At 45.1% G+C, this 25,704-nt stretch overlaps 1 protein-coding gene across 10 annotated transcripts in view; it reads right to left on the bottom strand.

Annotated features, from left to right (window-relative positions):
- Nucleotides 1–25,704, bottom strand: part of LOC111255482 (band 7 protein AGAP004871-like) — a 376,186-nt gene that overhangs the window by 77,779 nt on the left and 272,703 nt on the right. For all 10 annotated transcript variants that reach the window (XR_015317476.1, XM_086975383.1, XM_086975362.1 and 7 more), the window contains 2 exons: nucleotides 10,881–10,984; nucleotides 617–689 (listed from right to left, as the gene is read on the bottom strand). Coding sequence is in view for 9 of the 10 variants with exons in the window: in XM_086975383.1 (XP_086831509.1) it covers nucleotides 617–689; nucleotides 10,881–10,984 (177 nt within the window). In the remaining variant the exon portion in view is untranslated. The remainder of the gene's footprint in view (nucleotides 1–616; nucleotides 690–10,880; nucleotides 10,985–25,704) is intronic.

Here is a 25,704-nt window from a genome sequence, read left to right as displayed (position 1 = left end):
GAACTGCCACCCGCATCCAACAAAAGAGATCCAAAAGAGAGAGATTATGATATACTTTGGCAAGTCATCAAAGCAGAGCGAGGCGCTTCGCATAAAAATGATTTAGATACTACTGGAACCAGGCTCCTCGTCATATACAGATCGACTCATAGCTCTTAAAAGCTAAAAGCTGCTGGCAGTGTGTAAGCTGATAGGCAAGAAGACTTTGGCAGAAAGCCACCTTTGTCGGTTCTCATGGCAACCTAACGAGATCGCAAGGTCTGTAAATCAATCAGGCTGAACCTGCTGTGTATAGATATATATATAACCTATTTTCTGCACAACGAGTATCCAAATATTGCAGTGCTAAGCTATACCGCTACTCTAGAGTAGCAGTATATAAGTACATAAGAAATGAAACTTCTGTTTTTGCATACCTCTGCACTTTCAGTGTAGTTCTTGCACGTTGAGCATGCGCAAAGTTGATATATGCTCCACTAATAACGTGACGCGGACTTTTCACTGTTATTATACATAGCCTTACCATAAAATTCTTATGTATATATATTAGACTATATGAGAATGCTAAAACAAAAAAAAAAGAAAAAAGAAATAAAATCACATTGATTCCACTTACCTGGACCTTTAGCACCTCCTCGTAGCAATCGACCTAACCTGAATATAACTGCTCTCTCGTATTCCTGGACAACCTGCAATTTCATCATCAGAAACATTGAATTAGTGCAAGTTCAATATTTTATTTATGGTTAGTATAGCATACCAGCTGTACGTTACCGACTAGTATTGCGTCAGCAGTAGTAACGCTAGTTGTATAGGATTAGTTCCGCACCCCAACGTCGAATCCCCAACATTCTCATAGTTCACCGACATCCCCAAGGTCGCATCTTCTTAGAGCTATAAACCGTCACGGCCAAACAGCCACTTTTCAGATCTTATAGTATCATTTGGTAGAGAGAAAATTATTCAGTTGCGTGTGCATTGCTTGGATACTTAAACCCTCGCAGAAGAAGTTACGAGAATGTTCTCACTATCTCTCATCAGCCAGATGCCCGTTGTATCTTTACTGGCCAGCTCGAGTCAGCCCTTAAGGGCGGTATTCCTTTTTGAATGAGCACGGCATAAAGTTACAGATTCTCGACATCTATCTGCAGCAACTTATCTGTTCTTATTATCTTATTATTCAACGGTGTGGATTACCCTGGCTTGCGCTGCTTTCCACCGAATCAAGTCAGCTTGATTCGTGGCTCAGTCGGTCGGCCAGCCCATCTATCTGTACGTCTTTGCAATGCACGCAAATCCTAAAAAACCTAAAGCCCTTGCCTTGCTTTCAACCTTTTTGCCCCTTTTCGTCTCCCTCGCTTACTCAAGTCGAGACGCACGCTTTTGCCGTCAACCCAATTCAGCAGTCCTCTTTGAGCAATTGTCCATTGCGTATCCCGCCTCCCCATTTATCTCCGAGGTCCCTAAATCTGCAGAGAGGGGCAACTCCTGCTGCTGCTACGCTTGTTGCAGCTTCAAATAACGAACCTCTAAACTGGGGAATTTAGCGGCAGTTTCTTTGCTTAGGCAACCTATCACACATGCCAGCACCGACGGCCGAGAGGAACGTGCAGGGCTTAGCTCAGCTCGTTAGGTTATGTAATTCTTCTATCTGATAGCACCCCACGAGCCCACAACGATAACAACATCAGCAACCGTATTCGCGCTCTTGACGAGCTGTGTGGAGCCAGGCTAGCATTACTGCCGCAACATAATATATATATGTGCCTTTAGGGAAAACTTTTTAAATCTTCTTGCCCCACTTATTGCTTTTGTCGCGTTCTGCTTTTTCGTGTGGAATCTGAAGTCTGCCTGGTAAGCTCCGGACTTAGAGGACCACTCATGCTGCCACAACCAGCGGTCTATTCCTAAAGGTTATAAAATATCTCGCGTGCGTCGTGTTGGCCAAGAAGTTCTAAGGGCTGGTTGCGGAAGCTCTACGATATACCGAGCCCATACCGGTACCACTGGGAGCTGTCTTAGGTGAACACGCACACAGACACACATTCACTTCCATCGAAAGTGGCCCCCAAACATACACTTCTCTGTTTCGCCTTTCCCACGAGCCTTCAAGACTATTTTATGTTGGCGCGGATTGCCGAAACGCCAAACCGTCGTACATAGTGCTAAGCAGACCCTGCGAAGATCATAGGCTTTTGGTGATGGCATCGTCTTTTTTTTTTACCACGCACTCACTTTTTGACATCGCCTTGCTTAGGCCATTAAGTAAGAACCCGAAACCCCTATCTTGTGTGCTGAACAGGACAGTGCTAAAATACCAAACACTCCTTGTGCTACGCAGTTAACTTGAAGTCAACTTAGTTTATGCAAAAATAAAAATCCGCCTCACATATGTAGCGTTAAGTTTCAACTGCGCGGATGAGTGACTCCGATCTTGGTGGCTACCATGCATCTTCCCCATCCATGCCCCTTCAACAGATTCGGCTTACCTTTGGAAAGAAAATAACACGTACCTACGAGTGAGGTCCAAGGAAATAGATAGAAATAGCAGCAGAAACAATATAAGCAATGAAGTCGCAAAAGGTAGAGACGGCTAATGGGAAATGTCATGCTAGTTTAAATTCGCTTTGTGTTTGTTGCGGATCAGTGGTTCAGAGCTGATGCTTCCACTTGTGCTGGATAGACAGATAAGAGTACGACGGCAGACAGCTCAAATAGTAGGCGGCGTGGCCGATGCAGCTATAGCATTTACAGTCAACCGCCGGACAAACGATAGCCCCGGGCTCCGGAACAATCAGCTACGGTGGCTGCAGTAATAGAACTACTGGAAAGTAGTAATGGAGGGACAAAAATAAGAGAACCGGGGAAAGAGCTGGGAAACTCACTGGCCACACTTCATCTGTCCCATCGGTTGGTTCGTCAGGCAATCGAGGGTTGTAAGAAACGCGTTCTTTTTTCTTCGGCTGTAAGAACAATCGTAAAACAGTGTCAAGGCCCGCGCAAAGCTTCGGAGCTGCCGAGTTACACGGCACAACCAACTAATTTTTGCACACACAGTGAGTTCTTTACGGTGTAGGTTCGTATGTTATTCAGGCTAGTGAAAGGAGGCTATTGGGTATCACCGAAAAAATGAAATAGGTCCAACTGGAAAATGTTACCGAACCAGCGTGAAACGGTAAGGCGCTAGGACACAGCGAAAAGCTGTGTGCTTGCTGCAAGATCCACCCAGCGACAGCTGCAAGACAGAGATAGGCCCTCCTCAGACCCGTTCTACGGCGATGCGCCAACGGACATTACTTATTTTGGTATTACTTATTTAATAGTCCACTATTCAAAGAATAAAATGCTTCAATATGCCCAGGATCGAAGTCTTAATACTACACTAATATTTGCTAATGCCTTCCAATTCAGTCAGCCAACGTTACAGAACTTAATCCTCTTATTTTTCTCGAATCTCAGCAGCATCTTCTCGGACTATCTCCATTAGCCCTACGACCCATAGTCGTTGGTGATTTCCCGAAGCCATTGGTTTCACCCCATCACTCGCTGTTTGTAACGAAGCGGGCAAGTCGACGAATATTAGCAGAGGCCAGATTCAACATATCAACTATCGGTGACTGATGCTGACGCCGTATTTATTATATTGTTACAGCTGCTATTGCTAACAAAGTGACCGAGCCCGTATATCCACAAGGAAAAAGAAGCATAGGGTGGTTGCCTCTTCTTCTCTAGTCGCTACTATTATTGTGCTACTTAATGAACGAGTAGCGGACGACCGCAACCGCAGCGGGAGTTTCAGCCCCGCTACGAATTTGTTACGCACGGAGCAAAAAGCTAGACGAACATAACGACTCCGACGGCAACAACAATGCACCAGGTCTCCTCCATTCGTGCCCGAAGCGAGTTATATGGCTGGCCTGGCCGGACGCAAAGTAGGACGATCGCACGATTGTTGACATATAAGTGGAAATGAAATAGAGCAAGTGGTGGCCTTTTCTAGTTCGCTTTACTTATTTTATATTATTGTATTGTGCTTTCGTGTTTGCGCTACGCTTGTCAAAAAAACTGACAGTCTCCAGCGTAGATTGATGTTCTCATTATGTCGGTAGTGCGTTTGTTATTATTGGACGGCGACTTCGGCTATTCGTCGCGACTGTTATTACTCGGGCAGCTGCCAACGCTGATTCAACGTCAAAAACTGTTCGAGCTTTACTTTAGCACCACCATCAATGCCGCTGTTATGGTGGCCTGCCGGTCGGGTCGTACCTAATACGTTCACGATCTACGACCATTTACACAACGTTCCGTACTCGGCTAGAAACTACACCTCAAACTGTTCTCACCGACTGATATAATAAGAGCAATAGCTGCACGTTTTCGTTGCGTCGGCATTGTTCGTTCGGTAGGGTGCCGGCGCTACACTACCAGCAGTAGCTATTACAACAATTGCAAACGGAACTTAGCCACTCTATCTTTCTCTTGACGGGTGCACACAGTTACCAGACTTGGAGCTGCTTGCTCTTTGCTCTGTACTGCACCCCACCTGCAAGCTACCTGGCTGGCCGAAAGACTGATGGGTAGCAATCTAGGGGTAATTCAGGACAAAAAGTAAAAGGACAGTGACCAGCAAAGGGGCGGCCGCCGAAGCACCTCGTCCTGAATCATCCTCTGAAGATTTATGAGCCTCCGGGGGTCGTAGCTCAGGTGAATTGAACGAATTACGAGTCGAAGTGAAGGGGTCTCAAATCGAAGGGACTGCTAGTGAATCCAGCCGAAGATTCCCTGTTATTGAAGGTAATTCGGGACAGCTGGAAGAGAGAATAAAGCAATGGCTGAGGTAGTTACTGGAAACACTGGAGTGAACAGTGTGACCGGCAGCAAATTATCAAGCGGTAACACAAAAACGCATTAGCTACACGAAATGAAAGGTAAACTCCCAAACCATGTTTGCTCATTTGGAGTACAATCCATAGACCTGCCGACTCTCCTATACAACTGCTGTTCTTTTGCAGCATGTCCAGTTTACGGCGCACTCTCGTAACAAGTCACCTCATGTTTCTAGCTCTGTTAGTATGTGCTTGGCCAGTTTTGGGAGCTCGCATGTTTCATGCTTTCCCTAGACGCTGGTCAATACATCCCAACCAGCCTTCGTCACATTGGCCTCTTTTGACCCAACGTAAAACTCGCACTTCGCCTCGGGTTGCGTAACTTTAGCCGCTTCGCAGTTTGCCGCTATCCGTTGCCCCCGTAACAATGTCAAACACGATGCAGAAGACTCATACAGGTTAAGGTTACGCTTCTTCACTTGGCACAAACTTATCTATGGGGCAATGGCAAAACCCGGATCAGGACCAGTTCGGCAACTGGCGGCATCAACTTCGTCGACTTCGCTACCTACGAACATCCTTGTGTGTTTGCCCGTCACGGGAATAGCAATCTAGACCAGACCGAACTACTCCTACATCGACGGCAATACCAAGAAAAGGTTACTCTCGTTTCGACTCTGAGGTAACATGCAAATCGTCTAACTGCACCGGACAGAGCAACAAACTAGCAAGTAAACGAAGAGCTATTTTTGCGATCGTCGACGAAAAAGCAGCTTTACTTTACGGAACATTGACCGACGGACATATACCTAGCGAGTTAAATATACACGTACGTAATGAAATACTCTAATACAACGACGACTATGATATAGTTGTACCGATGATCATTTTTATTTTCATCGTAACCACCATCACTATTATTATGAACATGATCAAAGGTAGCATGAGTTGCCGGTTGCTGTCAGAAGTAGGGTTCAACTTTCAACATCTGCTGGAAACTTCGGGTTCCCATCACCATTGCCCCAACCGCTCGTTGACATCCCGCTATTGTTGTTATTATACTAGATCTAGTTACCGTTGCTTTTGCCCCGGGCGGCGCTTATCGCTGTTTCTGTTACCGCTTATTGTGCGAATATAATTTACAGGGAGGGGTCTCACTAGACAAAGGAGGTAGCGAAGGGCTTTTTTGGAGAGTCGTTCTCGACTCATATAATTAACCGCACACGGCAAGGGCTCAGCGAGAAATAAACAAGCTAGCTTTCGTAGTGTTTACTGTTGAGGGGAAGGAGACAAGGGCGAAGGGGGGATAAAGCCGAAAGAGAAAAAAACTTGTGAGGTATATTTTTCGTGGAGATCTCTCATGGCAGGCAGAAAAGACGCAGACACTGCGTGGTTCCTCAGTTGCCTACCAAAACTAACTCCTAAGGTTCGAGGATGGCGCTTAGTCTGAGAATTTCAACGATAAGTGTTTCAAGCTTAGTTATATTCAGTGGTTACGATGTTTGCCATAATTGCGTGGATGTACTAAATGATAGAAGACAAGCGGACCAGAGAACAAGCGCTCGATGTAATTCAGTTATGCACAGATGGATTAGACTAACGAGAGGACTGAAATAAGGGGGACTGTTATTGGGTGTCATCCGTGGCTTCCTGTAGACGGAATCAAAGTAAAGACTGAGATGGTTTTCTATATTTAGCTTTTTCACACGATGACATGCAAGTTTGATGAGTAATTTCGTTATTTTGGTAAAGAAATTTGTACTTTAAATATATCTTTGTGATTAATTAAAACCGGCCCTTTTCTGTCGTTATTGCGAATCGGATTTGAATATTTGGTTCAACCGTCTTTTTCTAGGACCCCACTAACTACTGCACGCATTGCTTTAATTTAAAGTCCTTGTTTAGAAAGACCCCTGTTCAGAACGTTTACCTATTTTCAACAGTTAGTTCCAGCTTTCATCGGCAAATTATTGTTTTTCTTTTTCGATGATCTGGATGGTAACAAGTATACGGCCTGTCATGAGTGCGTGGTAAGAATCTGCAACTTCAGCACAAATCGCAGCTGACGATGGAGATGATAACACATCGCTTTCTAGGCGTTAATCCATCTTTTATTATTGTCCAGCTGTATCGTGCCTTTTTTCAAAATAGTTTTTTTGCCACCCATCGTTGTCTCTGGGGAAAACAAACTATTCTGTGCAGTATATGTGTTCTAATAAGCTAAACAGATCGAGCTCTAGCTATCCAAATGACGTACGCAACGCGTTCGGTCTGCCTGGACCACGTCGTTTACCTCAGCTTTCCCTCATGCGGTTTCGATACTGGCTAGATATGAGCAAACGATAGAGGCCACACGGAACAGGGTCAGATATTTTTTTCTAATTTATTCTGTTCTTTTTATCAGCAAGCGCTGGAAAGCAATTCTGTGATCTAATTCATCCGCCTCAACTTGGCTCTCCTTAGCTAGTTTCGTCCTGACCGTAGCCAAAATCCTTCAGATCCTTTTCTTCGACGCATCATGACAACTCTTACTTAGCAGTTGCTTTGCACTTCAACTTGTACACTGCTGGCGTATAGCGCCCTGCGTAGTTACGTGAGATATCGCATGATAAGCCGCCTTCAGGAATGCCTAGCATACTGACATGCTAACATACTGCACGTATATCCATATAGAAGCACTTGTGATGCTTTCCATTGCTACAAGATCATATTCTCTAATCAAATGTCAAGCAGCAACCCACATGCAGATTCATCAATCCGCCCCAGGTGTTGCCCAGCCAGCAAACCCGACTTTGGATTAGCCGTGTCTTTATATTGCTCGCGTACCTAACAAGTTTCTCACCTTCACTCGACTGTTTTGTCCTTTGTAAGTTCTAAGACCTTCAATCGGTTCATTCCTTCGAGAGGCGCTAATGACGACGAGGTTGCCAAAGACACTTAAATAATGATAATGGTCGCTCAAAATGCGTCTTCTACTATCACCCCGCTTGTCCTTATATTGGTCCATTGACGTTGCTGCCATCACCGTCCTACTGTTACTACAACCGAATGGAGAAGTGACGATCGGGCCTATTTTCCCAAAGCAAAGCTATCTGCCCGTCTATGACTGTAAAAGAATGAGCGAGTCGCAAGTTCGTGGACTCGCTTCGCGTTCATACTCATTCTGGGTATCTGTTCTCGTACACTGACGTTGATCGTCGCTTCTACGAAAATAGCCGACGTCTTGAATATGTCGCCATTCTTATCACTCGTATTATAAATAAATAGGTATTCACCCGTACAGACACCAAGAAAAGCATCAGGTAAAAGGCTTTTTCTTTTCCTTTCATGCATAGCTTTTTCAATAGATAACAGATTCGTGTGAAAATCAGGACTATCTTTAATACTGAAAGACGTGTTATATGTAGCTACTATTCGTGTCACAAATACCGACAACTGCGATCTACGCTAGTGCCGACCTGCGGCGGTGATAATGCTCAATCTAACTTACGTTTTTCTTTGCAAAGGCCCCGTCGAGTGCGTTTCATTCTTTGCCCTCGGTGTGCGCTTGGCAAGAACTAATTTCTCTGCGGGTGACGGATCGGTGGTACCCGCTACGATGAGTTTCCATAAAATGAGGGCTCATATTCACTGTTTTTTTTTTCGCACGCTTTTCGTGGTGGCTATGTTATTCGTAGCATCAGCCATATTTCCACTGCTTCTCACTTCCGATGTTCTCAATTCGTCCTTGTTGTCGTGATCATCACCCTTTGCGTTTTGTGGAATGATTGCCGCTACTACCCAGGCTATTTACTGCATGCCATCATTTCCTTAGCATGATCTCAGTGGAAATGTCGACGCATCGTAGTGGCCCGACTCCTGTCACAGGCTCAGCCGGTCTATCCTATAAGGCCACGTACCCTTGTAGCAAACTTCGTCTTTCTTCATCGTATAAGCGCTGCTTCTTTGCTACCTTCACGGTTTACACTGACACTTTACCACCGTGTGCCCGGCCTTACTGTGCCCCAATGCTTTCCACATTAAGTCACCTTTATGTACCACCACTTGTATGAATTGCCAGGTATAACAGACCGATAACAAACACAGGGTAAACATATTCATAGCGAAGAATTGTAACAGACGTGCCGCAAAGAAGAGATAACTTCGCCTAAGTTTAAGCACGCCTTGACTCTAGAGGCAACCTTCCGTGCTGTCTGAATCGAAAAGGGGCAATAGAAAGATTGTGATCAGTACAAACCCATAGTAGAAATAGATAGGAAATATCAGTGCTGTTTACTATATTTTCTCAATTTCTGTACGGAACTGCAGTTCGTGCTGACGTAAGTGATCTGGACATGGTGGACGATTCTGTCAGAACCAGCAAAACAACGGCAGATGCCGTAATAGTGACATCAGCACAAGTCGACGGAAATAGGCATAATGGAAATAGTGAAAAAGACGCTCACACTCACTGGGGCAATCGCCAGAAATCAGCACATGGAGGAAATTCAACAGGGGCTACGATTGGCCGAATGAATATGGAATATATGAGTATATTAGAGCAATTACTTCCGTCATACTGCAGGAATGATAGGCGACTGGCAAAAACAACCAACTACTAAAAAGTAGGGCTGATGCTGTTGAGGATGATGGCGTGTAGCACTTCGTGTAGTATATACGGACAGACGCCGCAGAAATTTCTAACTTACCATACACAACGGATAGCCGCTGGGCAACACGGCGGCGTTGAATCTACTCACGCCTACCATTCATCGTGCCATCACAATTGTATACGCTATAATCGTATACTGCCGTCGGCACTTTACGTTGCAGCGCCACCGGTGGCTGAGGAAAAGAACAACGGATGAGAAAGAAAGTGGAATACTGATCCCTGTAGGTGCACAAGAGCGCACCGACAAAACCACAGTAGTAACAAAAAAAAATCTGTTAACTGCAGTAGCATGGTAAAGCTGCGAGCCACTTCTTTTCCTTTAACCTTCCCTTGTTGCAATAATAACAATCGACAATGTGCTGCTCTATTAGAGTTTGTTCAGGGCAGCTAGTTGATAGACGATTTTCTTTCGCGTTTGACGGGTCAAGCCATCTCTCGGCCCTAAGATTCCGGCAGTCTGTAATTGTCTATAACGTTGTCTGTCTGTCTATTCGACCATGCTCTTTGCCGATGCTCAGTAACTGCGAAACATCCATTCATTCATTCGATGAATGCATCTTTAGCAGCAGAGACGAACACGCCTATTTGGACACTACGCTATTATCATGTTCGACGAACAGCGCCCGAAGCAGCAGTGTTCCCAAGCCACATGCCAGTTCTAGCCGATGGCCACACTTCGAACATATAGTTAACTAGAAACACCCACAAAGAGTAGGATATCGAAAATCATTAAATTTTACTCAGTGCCTATCTTGGGAGCGACATCGATGGACCGAAGGGTAAGCTAGTTGTTTACAAGCCTTGGTCAGCAATCACTGGGTCAGCCCAAACTGTAGAAGTAACCGTTGGGATGTAGCCCTGCCCCAGTAGAATTTATAAGCAGAGCACGCAAAGAACTCACGCGAACGCATTTGCCCATGAGAGGTAAAGGTAGCCTGCTCGCGAAAAAAAAAACCTTGCAGAGGAACTACGATCTGCATCGTCAATATTTATGATGAAAGATTAGGTTATAATAACGAACTGCGAGGACACGAACAATGAAACGTACATCTATCTGTTCAACGTATGGCTAACAGCAAAACGGCGCAGCAGGCGTACGTATACACACGCAATAATAACTATATGCTCTAAACTAGTATGAAAGTGCATTAGATCGCGTAGATATTGTACACAGGCGACAAATAATTGTGACTATCGCTTCGGCACTAACGGCAGGACTTGAGTTTGATGAGTTTCTTTGCGACGATTTATAACACGAAACGCGAAGATTATGTGGCTCATACTAAATTTTAGTCAGAGGCGCGCCATTCAAAACTAGGGTAGCAATGTTAAAGAAACTTACTATATACGGCAAGCCTGTATCAGTCTGGAAGTGTATAATATACGAAAAATGTAGTACCTACCTTTATGCAAAAAATAAGTGAAAACGGGAATGTCATCATAATGAGAAGAATCGAAATTGTGGTTAGGATATAGGCACATATATCGGGACCCTCGGAGGCGGACGCTGAAAGAAAACAGAGATTTGTATTAGTAATTATATTTGGCACGCGTGCATTTAACCTCGACGTTGATACAATATAAATAGATCCCTTCTAAAGCAAACCTACTATTGTGGTTCGAAATTAATCAATTTTTGTTGGCCGCCATATTGAATTACTCGTTTCTCGTTAATGTTGACCCTTCGCCCTAGTATTGACCCATCTGTAGACACTTCAGACTTTGCGCCTGACACAGTCGAATCTTTATCTATACCCATAACAGATGTGAAGGTCAATATCAAACTGATTGATCGGTAAATACGATAATTCAACTAGACCTCAGATATTCTTCAATTACACTTCCGAGTAGTTTCGCTCGGCTATTTGCTTATTTATTTAATTGCATTGGAATTAGCAGTTTTTTGAGTCGCTAATAATAATAATGATAAAACTAATGGTACTCAATGAACGCAACTAGCTCAGAGACAGGGCGCTTATTTTCCATTTTTGCGTATACCCACCATTCGGTCTGTAGGTAGGTTTAGGCTGTTCGGTGTTAATTGCCTGGCCGACACGGGACATTTATCTTTATTGGTTTCCTCAATGTTAATTACTTCAACAGATTTTTTTTTGCTTGCTTAACGAGGTGGGATGAGTGTGTATCGTTGGCTTTAACTTCACATAACGCTTATGCAATGATAACCGATAATCAATCAACATTCGTGTAAACGAAATAAATTTATTGCACGATTTTATAGGGAACGCCGTGATTTTTTTCTCTCTTCTTGTTTATGTAATTACGTGTATTTGAAATATACTGAAGGAAACGTCTTACGTTCACTCCTGTGTTTTCGCGTGCCTTTTTTTGCATCAAAAAGCAACTCGTTTGAGTAATCAAGCCACTTTTTTCTTTCCGATAACAAAATTGTCACTAGACAGTTGCACCATTCAGTGATTATAAGTAGTCTAATTTTTCACTATTATAATGAACTAATGGGCTATAATAACTATGAGGGACAATTGGTCTCTAATATCTAAAGGCCTCGGTACACGCTTGCACAGCTAACAGGTAATACCCAAATGTTTCAAATATTCACCGTTTCCTTACCAATTGCCTGTACCTTAGAACAAGCACGTTAAAATCTTTTGTTCGACAGCGTTCGTGGTCACAATATTACGACGAGGGAAGCCACATAAACCGTAAGAGCAACCGTTCTTACTCAAGAATGATAAACCAAAAACAGACGGGTCGTCAGCAGCTATACAGGATTCCTATTCGTTCTAATTACGCCGTTGCTGTGACGCAGTCCCGTCAAGCTTTTCTTTGCGGACCGATGGACGAGCAGAAGGCGGAAAGGATCTTATCTTTTCATATCGTTTAGCAGTTCTGATCCCACCGGGCCTACGTTTCGCTTATCGTCTTGTCTACCCTGTAATGCATAAGCGAGCTATTCGCGTTCTTGGCAAACGTCGAAGACTTCACAAAAATCTAATGAGTAGTAATAGCCCAAAAAAGTGGTTCGGGCTATTCGTTGATCTTTCAACTGGCTCCCCCGGTTTATTTAATCAACCATGTAGCATTGTACAGAAACGCTGAGAATGACAGGATCGTTCGGTTTCCTCCCTGCTACCGTTATGACTCTCCGTGCGCGTCTGTTTGACGATCTGGTCCACTAAGCCGTTTTGGAAACAGTGGGCAAAACAAACAACGTCGTTGCATGCATCGCTGGATGACAAGCCAGATTGTACTTGCTAGACCCTGCTAAGCTGGACTGACTTAATCCGGTTTGGCTTGATTTAGGGAATCGGCTAAAAAAAAAACTCCAACGCTTGTTACGCTAAACTAGCGCAGCAGCGGTGCAGCCTGCTGCCGTAAGTAAAAGAGACATTATGAGATATGTACAGACACGAGTCTACGAGTAGATCTGGACAATACGATGAATTAGACATCGCCGTTTGCGTCCTTGCTATTGAATATTATGCCTATTTTATGGACTGGAAGCTTTTACACAGCATCCGCACCGGATTAACATATGTCCATCGTATATTAGTTACCAATTCTCGCTCAGCATCTACTGTCTCTGACACAACACCGCTGCCGCTTTAAAATGTCCACTAACCCGTAAATATCGAGATACGTGGACGAAGGACCATCTTATCGTGCCTTATAGTATGTATTATATCTTCAAATAGCTAAAGCCTAAGCTCTAATCAGATAAACGGTAGGCGGTGGAGTTACTGCTACTTGTCCGTCGGTTTATCTAATGAACAGAATCGCGGTTGCTCGTTACCAATGTCACCGGTAGGGAGTCAAGGCCACTCGCAGTAGTTTTATAATTTGCACCACGTGCAGTCGTGGACTCAGTCCTCACTCTGTTGGTACTTGATTCGCTACGTATACACTATTTAGTGGCAATATTTATCCATCTTGTCAATAGACCTATTTTACCCTGTTATTCTATGCTGCACAATGTATTATTTGCAAGTGTAAACACGAGCAAGTCCCATTTTACCCAACCGAATCACACCTTTGCCTCGGTACTACTGTTACTGAGTTCCCTAGCGCCAAGCACACAGAATGTAGGCCCCCCATAAGGGCACACAAGTTTTGTTCTCGCTTTACTCTAGTGTCTCATCTCCCCTTACCCTTCTTCTTTCGTTATCATAGTTCGCATCTGCAGCTGTGTAGCTATGCGCTCCCCCGCTGCCAACACTGTCCCATCATGTTATTTCATTGGACTTTTACTACAGGGACAAACTTTGTTTTCGTACCGCATCTACCCTACAACACATGCAGGCTGGTACCAACCGGGCGGCAGGCATATGGCGTCAGGCTGGTAACCCCCATAGTCCACTAGCTCTTCCAACTCCTCTCCAACAGAGGAACGTTAGGGGGAGGCATTCTCTAGGCAGCCGCCTATGACGTAAAGACGCTGCGATAACCGCAATAGCAGTAGTGAAAGGCGCGTGCCTAAAGGAGGGCTAATCTAATTAAGTTATGGAATAAGGTGGCTCATGCCACCGTTATAGCAGTAGCGACGCTAGTGGCCGGGGTAAACGGTGGCCGCATAAGGGATTGAGAAGGGTTAACGGTGCAAGGGCATCCTTTTTGCATATACATACGTATCTCTATAGTATGGGCATGTGATCAGAGGGTGACGATGCCACTCTAGAGATAAAGTCGTCACACGACTGCGACCAGACGGAATGAGAAACCTACGTAAGGTTCTTATAGTTGTTACAGGCTACCCCTCATGAAGCTCTAGCTTCGGTTGAATTCTAGTTTTCTCTTTTGTCGCTTTCTCCCTCTTCTATTTTTTTTTTGTATGCTGACGATTAAATAAGTTAAAAATATTACGTTATTCTTGTTCAGTAGTGAGATAATACACGAGATTATCCTACATTACTATATATATATATTAAATATGACAGAAGAGTAGCGAAGCTTTGTACGCTGCAATAACAAATGGCTGGCAGTTTACAAAACAGACTATTTTACTAGACAAAAGAAGATCCGTGTGTACAGAGTATAAAAACAGTTGATCGCTTTCTCACCTTTTAGGTTTTGTAGGCGTCTTACTTTGTAATCATATTACGATTAGATACAAATCAGGTATTGTGGGCACGAAAACATAGTTTAGCGAAAAATTTAAGTAAATAGTAAATATTTCAAAGGAATGGCGTGCTTCTCCCTATTGTTGAACAATGTTCAACACAGATTAATTCTCTGTTTGCAAAAACATAAACCGGTTAGATACGTGTGTCTAATAAAACAATTGCACTCTCCACCTGTGGGTGATTCACGTGAGAATCTAAAAAACGATCCCACGTTTTTTTGCCCAATTTAAAAATTGCAAAATGTAGCTTGTATCTCGAAATCGTTGTGTTGGATGAACGAATCGCGCCATTTGCTAGCGCAATGAAAAGTATGATCATAAGAGTTGTAATAATAACAATAACTATGTTTACTAAATGTTTAATGTTCGCAATTACCATGGCCAGTCCCGATCGATATTACTAAATGGGCCGGAACCTGGCGGCGAATGCATTCAGGCTTATAGGTAAGCCTAACATAAGGCCGTATGGCTGTTGAACGAATTGGGGGAATCCTGAATTATTAACGGTGGTACATGTAAACAGCAAGCTCATATCATAAATTTGGGTGGCCAACTCCGCTATCCGGAGATAAGGGTGAATGGCCTCTACCGTTCTACCGTTACTGCGATGTTTACGCCATCTTTGGTCATTTTCTTTCTTCTACCGCTTACCAGCACTCACTTACCAATCAAATGCGCGAAAAATAGAGAGACTCGACCGCCGCGATAGAATATGCCCTCTTGTCCCTCCTCCGTTTTTGCTTGTCTGACGTCGGAACCCTGATCTGCTCAGACCTGCGCTGGATCCGCGCATAGATCCATTTACCCCTACCGCCTATGTAAATGCCCCATAAACATCTCACTCTTTATTCCTTCCTCATTTTGGACGTGCAAAGTGGTATTATTGTTGAAGAAATAGCAGCACCAATGAAGGGGGAATTTTTCCGCTGACAGGCCACTAGACAGACAGGCAGTCCTCTAGGCAGTTCAGTTCAATCGGGGCAATACGACGGATAGGCCATGCAAGGGGTGAACAGACTAAAGAGATTGCATCCAGTAGGTCATGCGGAGGCCGGTACGAGACGGTGCGTTTTGCTGTTGCCTAGTAAGGTGTAAAATGAGTTATGCTCAACGTATCTTAAGAAGCGGCGGAATCAACGATGCCGGTAAGCCAGCCACACCGTAAACAGCCCTTCTTTAATGAGTTTTACCTTTTCTCTTTCTCTCACGTTGCTTGTCATCGCCCGCTTTTTCTTCCTGTAAACGCTGCACCGCCAATGAGGCTTGTTTGTACCACTTCTATAATAACTGTGCAAGTATATAGCAGCGGTATTAAAACCTGGTGTTCCCGCGTAGGTGCCACGTTTTAGTCGACCCACCTCACCCAAAGAATGAGGATGTATGCGGTGACGAAGGTGGTAACAATGGGGGCTCGAATAATGCCAAGTTTCCTCTAGGGAGCCCTTGAACTACTGCGGGTATGACAACTAACTTGATCACTAACAGATGCCGCAAAAATGCCCACTAGACGGCGGTAGTATAAGCCTTGGCGTAGTTTACACAAGTAGTTGTACATTTCCCTGTTTCGCTGTCAAAACAATAGTCACTATGGATAACTAAGGGCTGGAGTCGTATGGAACGACCTAATTCATTTTTGCGTATAGTTATTGGCAAATATTTTAACTGTTTATTTATGATTACTGTTACTGCTGAAACTGTTTTTTTTTTTTTTGTAATATACATTAGCCACTCTAAGAGAGCTTGCGTTTACGCAGCACTCGTACGCGAGCGGCTCTGTTGCTCAGTCTCGTATACCAGTTCGCTTGTATTAGATAGGTGGTAGTGCCGCTACTCCGGACAACGCAAACTTTTGATCTCATTCAGGGTCAGCTCTCGAATCTGTTTTGGCGTACGAATTCTAATAGGGGTATATGGCAGCAACCTGCAGCAATCACTAGTTAATTTTCCTGTTTAGCCTCCTTCTTGTAAAGGCAAAAATGTAAGGAAGCGTGAAGGTGTCACCTAAGCTAAAGCAAAGGAGAACGGTGGGAAATCTCAGCAGCGGTTGTTCTGCCAGCAATTCCGATAGGGGATAATCGATTTTGCGAAGTCAGCACTTTACTAGCGGCTTACCGCTCGTGACTCGCCTATACCGATCGGTATAGGCGAAAGTCACGAGCTTTGGGACGAGGAGCGGCCTGAGCTGAGAAAAGGATACGGACGGCTGTTAGAATGGCTACTGCGACTTCGCTTCTATGGTAGTAATGGTTGCAGTGGTAGAAGTGATACACTGCGTCAATGTAAGTACATCATGATTTCACGTTTTCGTCTTCGTTCATCACCTTTCACGGGTCGACTCAAACCATTATCCAAATAGAGCTTGAGCTGAGCATCTACTAAATGATGTAATGGGTATAGGGACTAGGCTATAACGGGTGGAGGAACGCTCACTTAAGCGGAGCGTACCATGGGTCACGTCCCACGTTGCCATGTAAGCTATTGAGTAGCAAGCGAGACGGATGATAGTCTGCCTGTCTGTATATACATATATATATATGTTCTTATAAGGGTAGAGACTACACAATATGTATGAGGCTGTATGGGATAGCTATAGTCACCGCCCGATTACTACAGAATAAATTCGGTTCTCCTTGCACGAGTGTAGCCTCGAGGCATCCATTTGGGGGGTTGGATGTCGCTAGTCAAAGTACCATAGACGAGCTATATGTGAGTTGTCGCTAAAGAAGCCATCGTAATGGAGCAACGCCTGCTGTTCTTAACATCTTCTAGACTGAATGATGATTATGATGCGACAACGGAAGCTGCGCTAGTGGTGGACAGAGTGATGCTTCTATACTGCAACTACTAGAAGTTGTCAACGATGCTACGGATATATATCGAACCGCCACAGCTCGTATAGTTCGGTTTCGTCAAGAACTCCGCTCAGATCAGCTGCTGCTAACCAAAAAGGGAACTTCATTTGAGTCACTGATTTTAAATCTGCTATGAAGAAAGACGATGGCTGGCATTAAGCATCGTCTCGATGTCTTTTTACCCATTGCTCCTTTCTCACCTAAGCCGTATCAAGCTCAGCGAACTAATATCAACAGTAGATCATATCATGTAGCAGTCTGACATCAACCATCGAGAAATCGAGCCAGCCAATATCGCCAAAGATGGCGAAGAAACATTGTAGTTTGCATTATACATAGCCGGCGACAGATAAATATTTGTTGGGAAATGGAAGGAGCTCTAGCTAAATTCCACCGATTCGAACTAACGCAACGGTGATGGTACCACAGTTTCTCGCGATCATCGCTTCCACCTTTACCGCTATCGCTAGTGGCTTCATGTGGCCTTGGCAGTATTGTAACCTTAAATTAGCAACTCCACTAGAAATGCCTGACCCCGCCTGAGTTCGGAGCGACCTACCAACTGTACAAGAGGGCCATCCAGCATTAGACAGGCCGTACACAGACCCTAGACACTGACTTCGTTTCCCCCTCAGTGCTTTCTCCTGTACTGATCTTGTCCACACCGACTTCCGCCGGCACCCGGAAGAAAAGAGGAGTCTTTAGTCCATCAGCCAGTTGGCTAGAACAGCACCACAGTATCATGGGAAGCTGGGTGTATCATATTTTCCTTGGCATCGTTGGCCCAGCAGCCGTCGCCCAATGGTTCCTTGATAGAGATGCTGCTTTAGGATAAGGCGCAAGTTGAGAAAGAGACGAAGATGCGAACGGGGGTGGGGAGCCCTAAGGGCGTAGCTTCAAATGCGCTAATGTTTGCTTGCCACAATTTAGATCATTTTTCATCCATTGTTGGACCCATTGCCATTGCGATGGGATGCAGGTTGGCGGTTGCGACGACAATAGTCGAGCAAGAGCTTCAACGGTCCGTTTGCTCATACTGCACACTATGCAGTATTACAGCCCCATCCATATAGTCGGGCTTAAATTGCCCCCGTAAACAAACTACCACGTCCACCTCTTTAGAGTCTTCGTGCCCTCAATGTCTTTTTCTTCTGGAGCTCTCCCCAAGGTTTCCCAAAGGGCAACGTTTTGGGACTTGCTTCAGGAGGGAAAAAGTCTAAAGTCTAGGCTAAAAGCCTTCCCCAAAAGGGGTAATAGACTGCTGAGAAACTGACCGCTGAGCGCAGTCTCTTTGGGCCCAACCTTAGGCCCTGACCCTCTTTCTTCACTGCATTTGCCCTTCCCCTGGAAGGAAGAACTATTCGCGCGATACCTGACCCACGGACGAAGCGTTCGTAGTCTCGGTTTTTCTGTCGTCTATCAGAATTTTGCAATTTTGCATTGCGCACCGACTACGAGCATGCCTCATTCAGCACAATCTGTCCGTGGCCGACCATCGTGTACGTCAGCGCCACTACTACTGATTCCACAGCTTCTGCAGATTTTGTGACTGACTGAAAATGATTCTAGCCTGCGTATTAACCGCACCCAAAGTCATCTTCTCGTTATGTACGTTATCCATTGGTACGCTAGGACATTTTTCCTTTTTTGGATTTTCCTGATCTCACCTTGCATCGTTATGTTCTTACCTTACTCCCCCGACGTCTGTTACCCCAACTATATAGTCATGCTAGCCTCTAACGTCCTCATTGGTTTTTCTCGATCAGCCTCAGTCGCTATGTAATATGGTCATTGCGACCGCCCGTCTGAGCATTGTTGGCCAGTGCAGTTCATGTTCTAACCTTGATCTCGTTGGTGGTTTTGGTGTCGATGTCGAAATCGGTCTGGTTCCGGCGGCGTCATCCTTGTCGCGTTTTTGCAGGCGAGATAAAGCGACAGCAAAAATCTGCCTCGGCTTTTTTTGCAGAGGTCGTTTCGCCGAGTTGTCCACTACCAAAGGCATGAATACAGCACAGAAAAATCGATATTTTTCTGTATATATTTCAGCCGAGCTAGCCCGCTAGACAATGCTACTCAAATTGCAATATAGGGGTGACGCGCTAGGTTTTTGCTTGGTCGCCGCTTCGAGCTGTGGTCGATACGAAGTGATCGACACAACACAACATCGCACCCACTGTCACCAGACTGCGACTTCGTCAGCCGCTGAAAAAGCCCCCAAAGAACATGAAGCTTGACCAGTCAATGACTTGATTCCATCGAGGAAAGAATGTGCCATTACCGCCAACAGCACACGAATACATGGCAGCACGACAAGCCCCGTCTATCGAAGAGCTCGTGCCATCTCGTTGCTTTGGCAACAAGGCAGGTGCCGGTTTCTTGCGGGAACAGAAGGAAAAACGAAGAAGGCGGACCAACCGTTCAAACGTGCTGAAATAAGACAGTGATACGTCTGCCCAGAAGAGCCACTGACGGCAAAAGCTAAAGACTGCGGACTCGGCAACACTAACTATTTAAGTATAGCGTTACCTTGGATCTTGTGGATTTCCCGACTATTTCGTCTTCATGCATGAAAAGATCGTAGTCGTAAGTGGACGAACGAGTACATGAGAGAAGTTAAGCAAGAAATAGATAGAGTATGCGGCAGACCAGTATGACTGACGATGGTGAGATTGGTCGCGTTATTATTATATTAGAAGCAGCAGGAGTAGCTCTAGTGACATCACTCCATACACATAGACGATTGACAATGTAATGGAACACGTCGAAATATAGAGTTATTCTTTCGTTTTCGTGGGACACCGATGCTTGACACGTGGTTAAAAAGACGCCGCTGCCAACGACAACGACGAGAAGCGGGCGAAGTAAAAACCTAGTGGAAGATGCAGACGACAAATTTCAATAGGCGAGTCTATGCTTTCTTTTCCCCAACTTTCGTCCTGACCTCCGGATCCCTCTTCGCTAGCTCAATAGAATGAAGAACAAACCCACAAACGATCAGTAGAGGCTACGTTACCAGAAGCAGCAGTCGGATCAGGACAAAACGGAACGACGGATAAACGTATACCGTCGTTCAGCTGCAGATATATCCTGGGTTACGACAATCGCTTAGGGTTAGTCTCCCGTCCTGACTGTCCCATAGGCTCGTGGTTTTGTGACATCCCATGGCAGTTTTCGCTGCCTCAATGGTCTCGCTCAGTCATTTAACGTATGATAGCCCTCGCTGATACGGTATAACCGGAAAGAGTAGGAAGTGCCACAAGGTATGACCAGTTGCAAAGGAAGGGAGAGCCTATGAAATCAGATCAGCTCAGATAGGGCTTGGATTTTCAGACTCAATCCCTGACCCTTGGTACGATATCGATGCTTGACAACTCGTTCGACTAGCGGAAGCGACATCGCAACTCACGTTGCGTACGCTATCACGTAATAGAAAAAACTTCGTTATTATCGCGAGTTTTCAAACAGCGCAAAACTGCCTTCTTGCTTTGGGCCGTCTTTCCATTTGGTTCATCTGGCACTAGATCTTATCGGCACGACGGGATAAATCGAAGAATGGTTGTCATAGCAGAGTTCATCGAATGATTGATGTTCTTAGTCAGCGGCGCAGCAAAACATAGGTATCATATTGGAATTTAACTAATTTATGCTACTCACGCTGAACTCATTGTTCAGCAAAGTTTTCCAATAAAAAGCCAATAATGTGTTCTTTCTTGGGGTGTATATTATAAAAATAGAAAAAATGGTGATATGGCATTTCTGCCCACTTGCTGCTAGTCCTACCTCCATTTACGCTAGTGCATCACTTAGTAAGAATTCCTGGTTTAGTAACTGCTAGCTGCAACCCCGCGGTACGATACCTTGGTGAATTCCCTTTGAATTACGTAGGCATTGTGTGATAGAGTGATGTACCTGATTCTTCGAATGTACAACAAAGATTCACAGCTGGCTTAACGATGGCGACTACGACCAACGACCGTCCGTTTCTAAAGGCGATCTCGGCGGCGGGCAACTGGAGGCCGCTTCAGTTGTCAAAACCTACTATGTATACGCTCAGCTTTTGCTAACTCCGCCCGTCTTCAAACCGATTGAAGCGTTTTCCTAGATTCGCCTTATTCAATGCTCATTAGATCATCGCAGACTTCTGAAAAAAATCCGGTATGGAGCAGCTCTCATCCAGCTAGACATGCAGCACCAAATGGGCCTTTTCTGGAGCTGAGTTGGAATAGCAGCACCCATTCAAGCACATAAAACTCTACGGGGCCGTACATAGCAAGCGGCGTAAACCCTGAAATCTGTGACAAGCAAAGCAATTTCTTGTTTCGTGCTTCCCCCTGCACTCCAGCGAGATGTCTGCTGTCGAAGCCGTTATTAGTGGTACCCCTACCAGCTTCGCAGCTCCCACTGCTGCTCGAGCGTCCCCTGTTTCTACGAATAGCAAGAACGAAGACAAGCATAGAAAATTCCGACTACGGTCCGCTTTTCTTTCTACTAGACATTGCACTGTATCTTCACGGCTGCTTTTCCTTCATTCATAATTTCCTTATGCTTCGCGCGTTTTGCTTTGTGCTCCTATTGCCGCTCTTCTCTTCGCCTGATTCTGTGCGTTGTGCAGTGTTACCCAGCATTGTCCTATCAGTGCAACAATAAACTTATCCTTCCATCCTTCGACTCATTGATCCCTGCTATTTTTCCATGTATTCTCTCCGTATCTTTTAACCGCCGGTCGCGCTGCTCATACCACCTCAACAACAGCTTTTTTTAAGTGCTCATCTCCTGGCAACGAAGGCTGTGGGTGATGCGGGAGCGCTGATCTCGGTATTGTTCTTTCATGAAAGAAGAGAACAAGTTTCTTCAAAGAAAGTATAATTAGACAGACACCCATGGCAATTTACTTGCTCGCGTTAGAGAGAGATTTAATGTGCTGTCAGTACCTCTATGTGGAGGTGGAAACATCGCGACAGCTAAACAGCCCGTCGGCCTGCTTCGAACATATCAGATTTTCTGCGTTGCTGCGGCCACCTCTGGAATAAGCTCGTGTCATAATTCCTTTTACTTTCTGTAAAACTAGTATTTCATAACAATTCGAAGAAAAGAAGGCGTTTATTTTGTTGGAGTACCAAATAGAAATATACCCGAAATCTATTTAAGGAACCGGAAAAAAAAAGGCACGACGTTTCCGCGTTACCCTTGAGTGTCATATGGATAGCTTAGCATACAACAGATACGCATAGCTTCCAGCTACGGTTGAATGATCCATTGAGCTTAAAATTTATATCTAAACGCTTATTATATTACTATCACATGAATTCATATAATGTAGTCGCGATCATGTCTACGTGTATCCTGGAACTGGAGAAACGTGTTTTGGCGTTGTTTCCCGTTCTATCTACGCCTCGTCGTCTACAATTTGTATCGGCTGTCATCATCAACGAGTGATAAATGTAAGTGACTCTTAATAATAATAAAAAAAGAACAAGCTCATCATAAGTAAAACGACTGCGGCCAATAGTTAGATACTTTTGAGTCCCATACAAAAACTACCTACCAAGAAAAGAAACGACCTGGGCTACCTGGTTGGCCTATTAACCAAGTTTTCCGACCGTATCTTTTTTCCCCATGTACCACCACGAGTGGCTCTGCGACTGCTACTTTTTCTACAACGACTAATATTGGTACAGCTGCTGTTTCTGTCATTTAATTGCACTTAGTTTCAATACAAAAGGCGGTGGACGTTCAAGAGGGCTTTGCTGGCAGCTCTTTCTGTGTCTCCGCGCGTCCGGCCTGCCGGTCGACCTGTCTGCGTGGACTCCTTGGTGCGCTTCTACTGCAGCTTCTGCTACTGTTGCCCTTCCTGGGACGGACCAGTTTAAGCAATACAAGTAAACTAAGAGCCGTGCGCTTCGATCGAGTAGGCGTCGAGGGTCAAAGAAAGGGCTTGTATATAAATAGGCGAAAATTCGAGTCGTTGGTAGTAAGTTTGTCCGCTCTTTCGTTTTCGTCTGTTCACGACTCTGGGCGACCACGCGACGGCGACACGCGAAGTCCGCATAAACACACCCCGGCTACCAACATCGTCCATGAGGTTTTCCACCGGTTCCTTCATCTGGGACTCTCAAAAAATGTATATTCTAGACTTTCTCCTCTCTTTTTGCCCCTCTTCCTGGTCTCTCCTTTTATCTTATAGTTTCCACAATAGCGCGGAAGCTATAAAGGTGAGAAGACCGTGCGACGACTGAAAACTACAAGAACAGATGAAACTTTTCAAAACATATGTTTTAGTCCGAGCTAGCTAGTGCTGCCAACAAGGCCAGTTTAGAGTACGTCGCTTGTGAACGTAAACGACAAGAATACGTTCCTGTCACTTAGATTCGTGCTCAAAATTACAAAGATACTTCGTGCGTGCCCGTCGAACAGTGTGCGAACATTACCCAATGTTACTCCCTTGGTCTGTATCGCTATTCAGTACCATCAAAGTTGAACAGCGAGCCACTTAGCTATGAGTGACCAGGTACTTAAACTTTGGCGATGGGCGAGGCACTTATTTTTCATGATGTTTGCAGCAAGCTTCTTATAAGTCTCAACTATACAGGCAAATCATGCGCTGGAGGTAAAGGGGCGCACTTCTCCATCTCCGATTATACCATGCACAATGTTGGGTGCAATGTCTGACTTTTGTAATCGTATGAATATATAAACAGATAGATGGACAGATGGACCACTAACGCTACGTGTTCTCACAACGCGCGCGCGCGCGCGCGCGCACAAGAGAATGCGTTCAGTCAATCGCGAAATGGTCGGCTGCTTGCTTGCAAACTGCTAGCAATTGCAGTCCGAAACATCAATCGCGACCGGCGCTCGAGCAAACCCTTTGTCGCATCTCCATTGTAGCGGCCACTACTAATTTAAGGAGTCGTATAACGATAGAGACCGACGTTGTTATATACAAACGACTAGCTACAGTATAAAGGGCAAACATTTTTGATATCGGACAACGCTGTAAGACATTGGACGGTGATTGCCAATGGTTAGCCATCTCCACATTCAGTCCTTCGACCCTTAAATTACTTCCCCTGCAAATGGCGATGATGCTCAAAGGCGTGCAGCAGACAGTCTTTTTGTTCTCAACCGTTGGCAACATACCAGGAAGCAGACTCGCGCCGTCTACAGTCAGCAATAAACAGTAGAAGGCGAGCATTGGCGGACAGTGCTTAATAGTCTAGCGGTCCCACTCCATCCTGCATCGTTCACGTTACTAGCAGCAGCAGCAGCAGTAGCAGTACGTCTATGATGCACCCGACGAAGTAGATGAGGCATCGGCTAACGAGATGCTTTTGACGCTGCTGCTGCTGCTGGCAGGGCAATTGCTGTCATGAGAGCACGTTTGCTTTTGCCCGCCTATCGCAACATCGCCACACCGGATCAGCGTACGTGAATAGCTGTTTCATCGGTTCAGCTTCCTGTAAAACAGTGTCTATATGAAAAAGCTGGTAAGCTGAACCCAAGCGGAAGTTGAAAGTTCGAAGCAAGAAATAGCCTATGATATCATTGCAGGACGAAAGCCGAAATACAGACATGACTCGACTGCTTTATGGTATGACGACTGATCAAGTACGTGCCAGCATGAGAGCAGCCATAATCATGGCTATTCCTATCGCTTACTCCTACTGCTACTGCCAGCACGAGCACTGTTCTTTCTCAACAGCTACTTGGTCTATTCAGACCGAAAGAGGGGAGACTTCCGCCATGCAGTACAGAGGGGAACACGGCCTACATAATAACAGTGCTAAGAGTCGTCGCTAGCGGAACGGAAAGATCCTCCCAGCGCAATAAGTTGCTGGTGTGGATCAACCGAATCGAGTGTCGTCGGGGGTCCTGACATTGTTGGCGCTGATGCCACCTTCACTGGCTAAAGAGGATTACTCATAGTGACGTTTATGCCAGCAGTCGCGCGCAGTGCAACACCGGTGGAGATGTAGCGGCACAGAATGACTCAACTATGTGACTGTTACACTTCTAACCCTGTGCTGTTTCATTTTGACCCACTTTTGGGCTTTCGTTAGCACGACGGTGACCGCCCAACGACAGGAGACTGCTGGGGGGGGGGGCTTGACAGCTGATAGCGAATGGCTTTCCATCTCTGCTGGTTGCCGGTCTCCATTTATAGACGACGAAGGCGATGATTGAAGAGAGGCAAATAGACGCTGCACAATTACGATTGGAATCTGGTCAATTTAGGCTACCACCACGAGCACAGCGCGCTAGTAGTGGAAATCGCCA

Source organism: Varroa destructor, unplaced genomic scaffold (genome assembly GCF_002443255.2).
Source record: "Varroa destructor unplaced genomic scaffold, Vdes_3.0 BEIS01000001.1, whole genome shotgun sequence".
In the NCBI taxonomy this organism is placed as follows: Eukaryota; Metazoa; Arthropoda; class Arachnida; order Mesostigmata; family Varroidae; genus Varroa; species Varroa destructor.
Note: the sequence above shows the minus strand (reverse complement) of the source record. Positions and strands in the feature narration are given on the sequence as shown.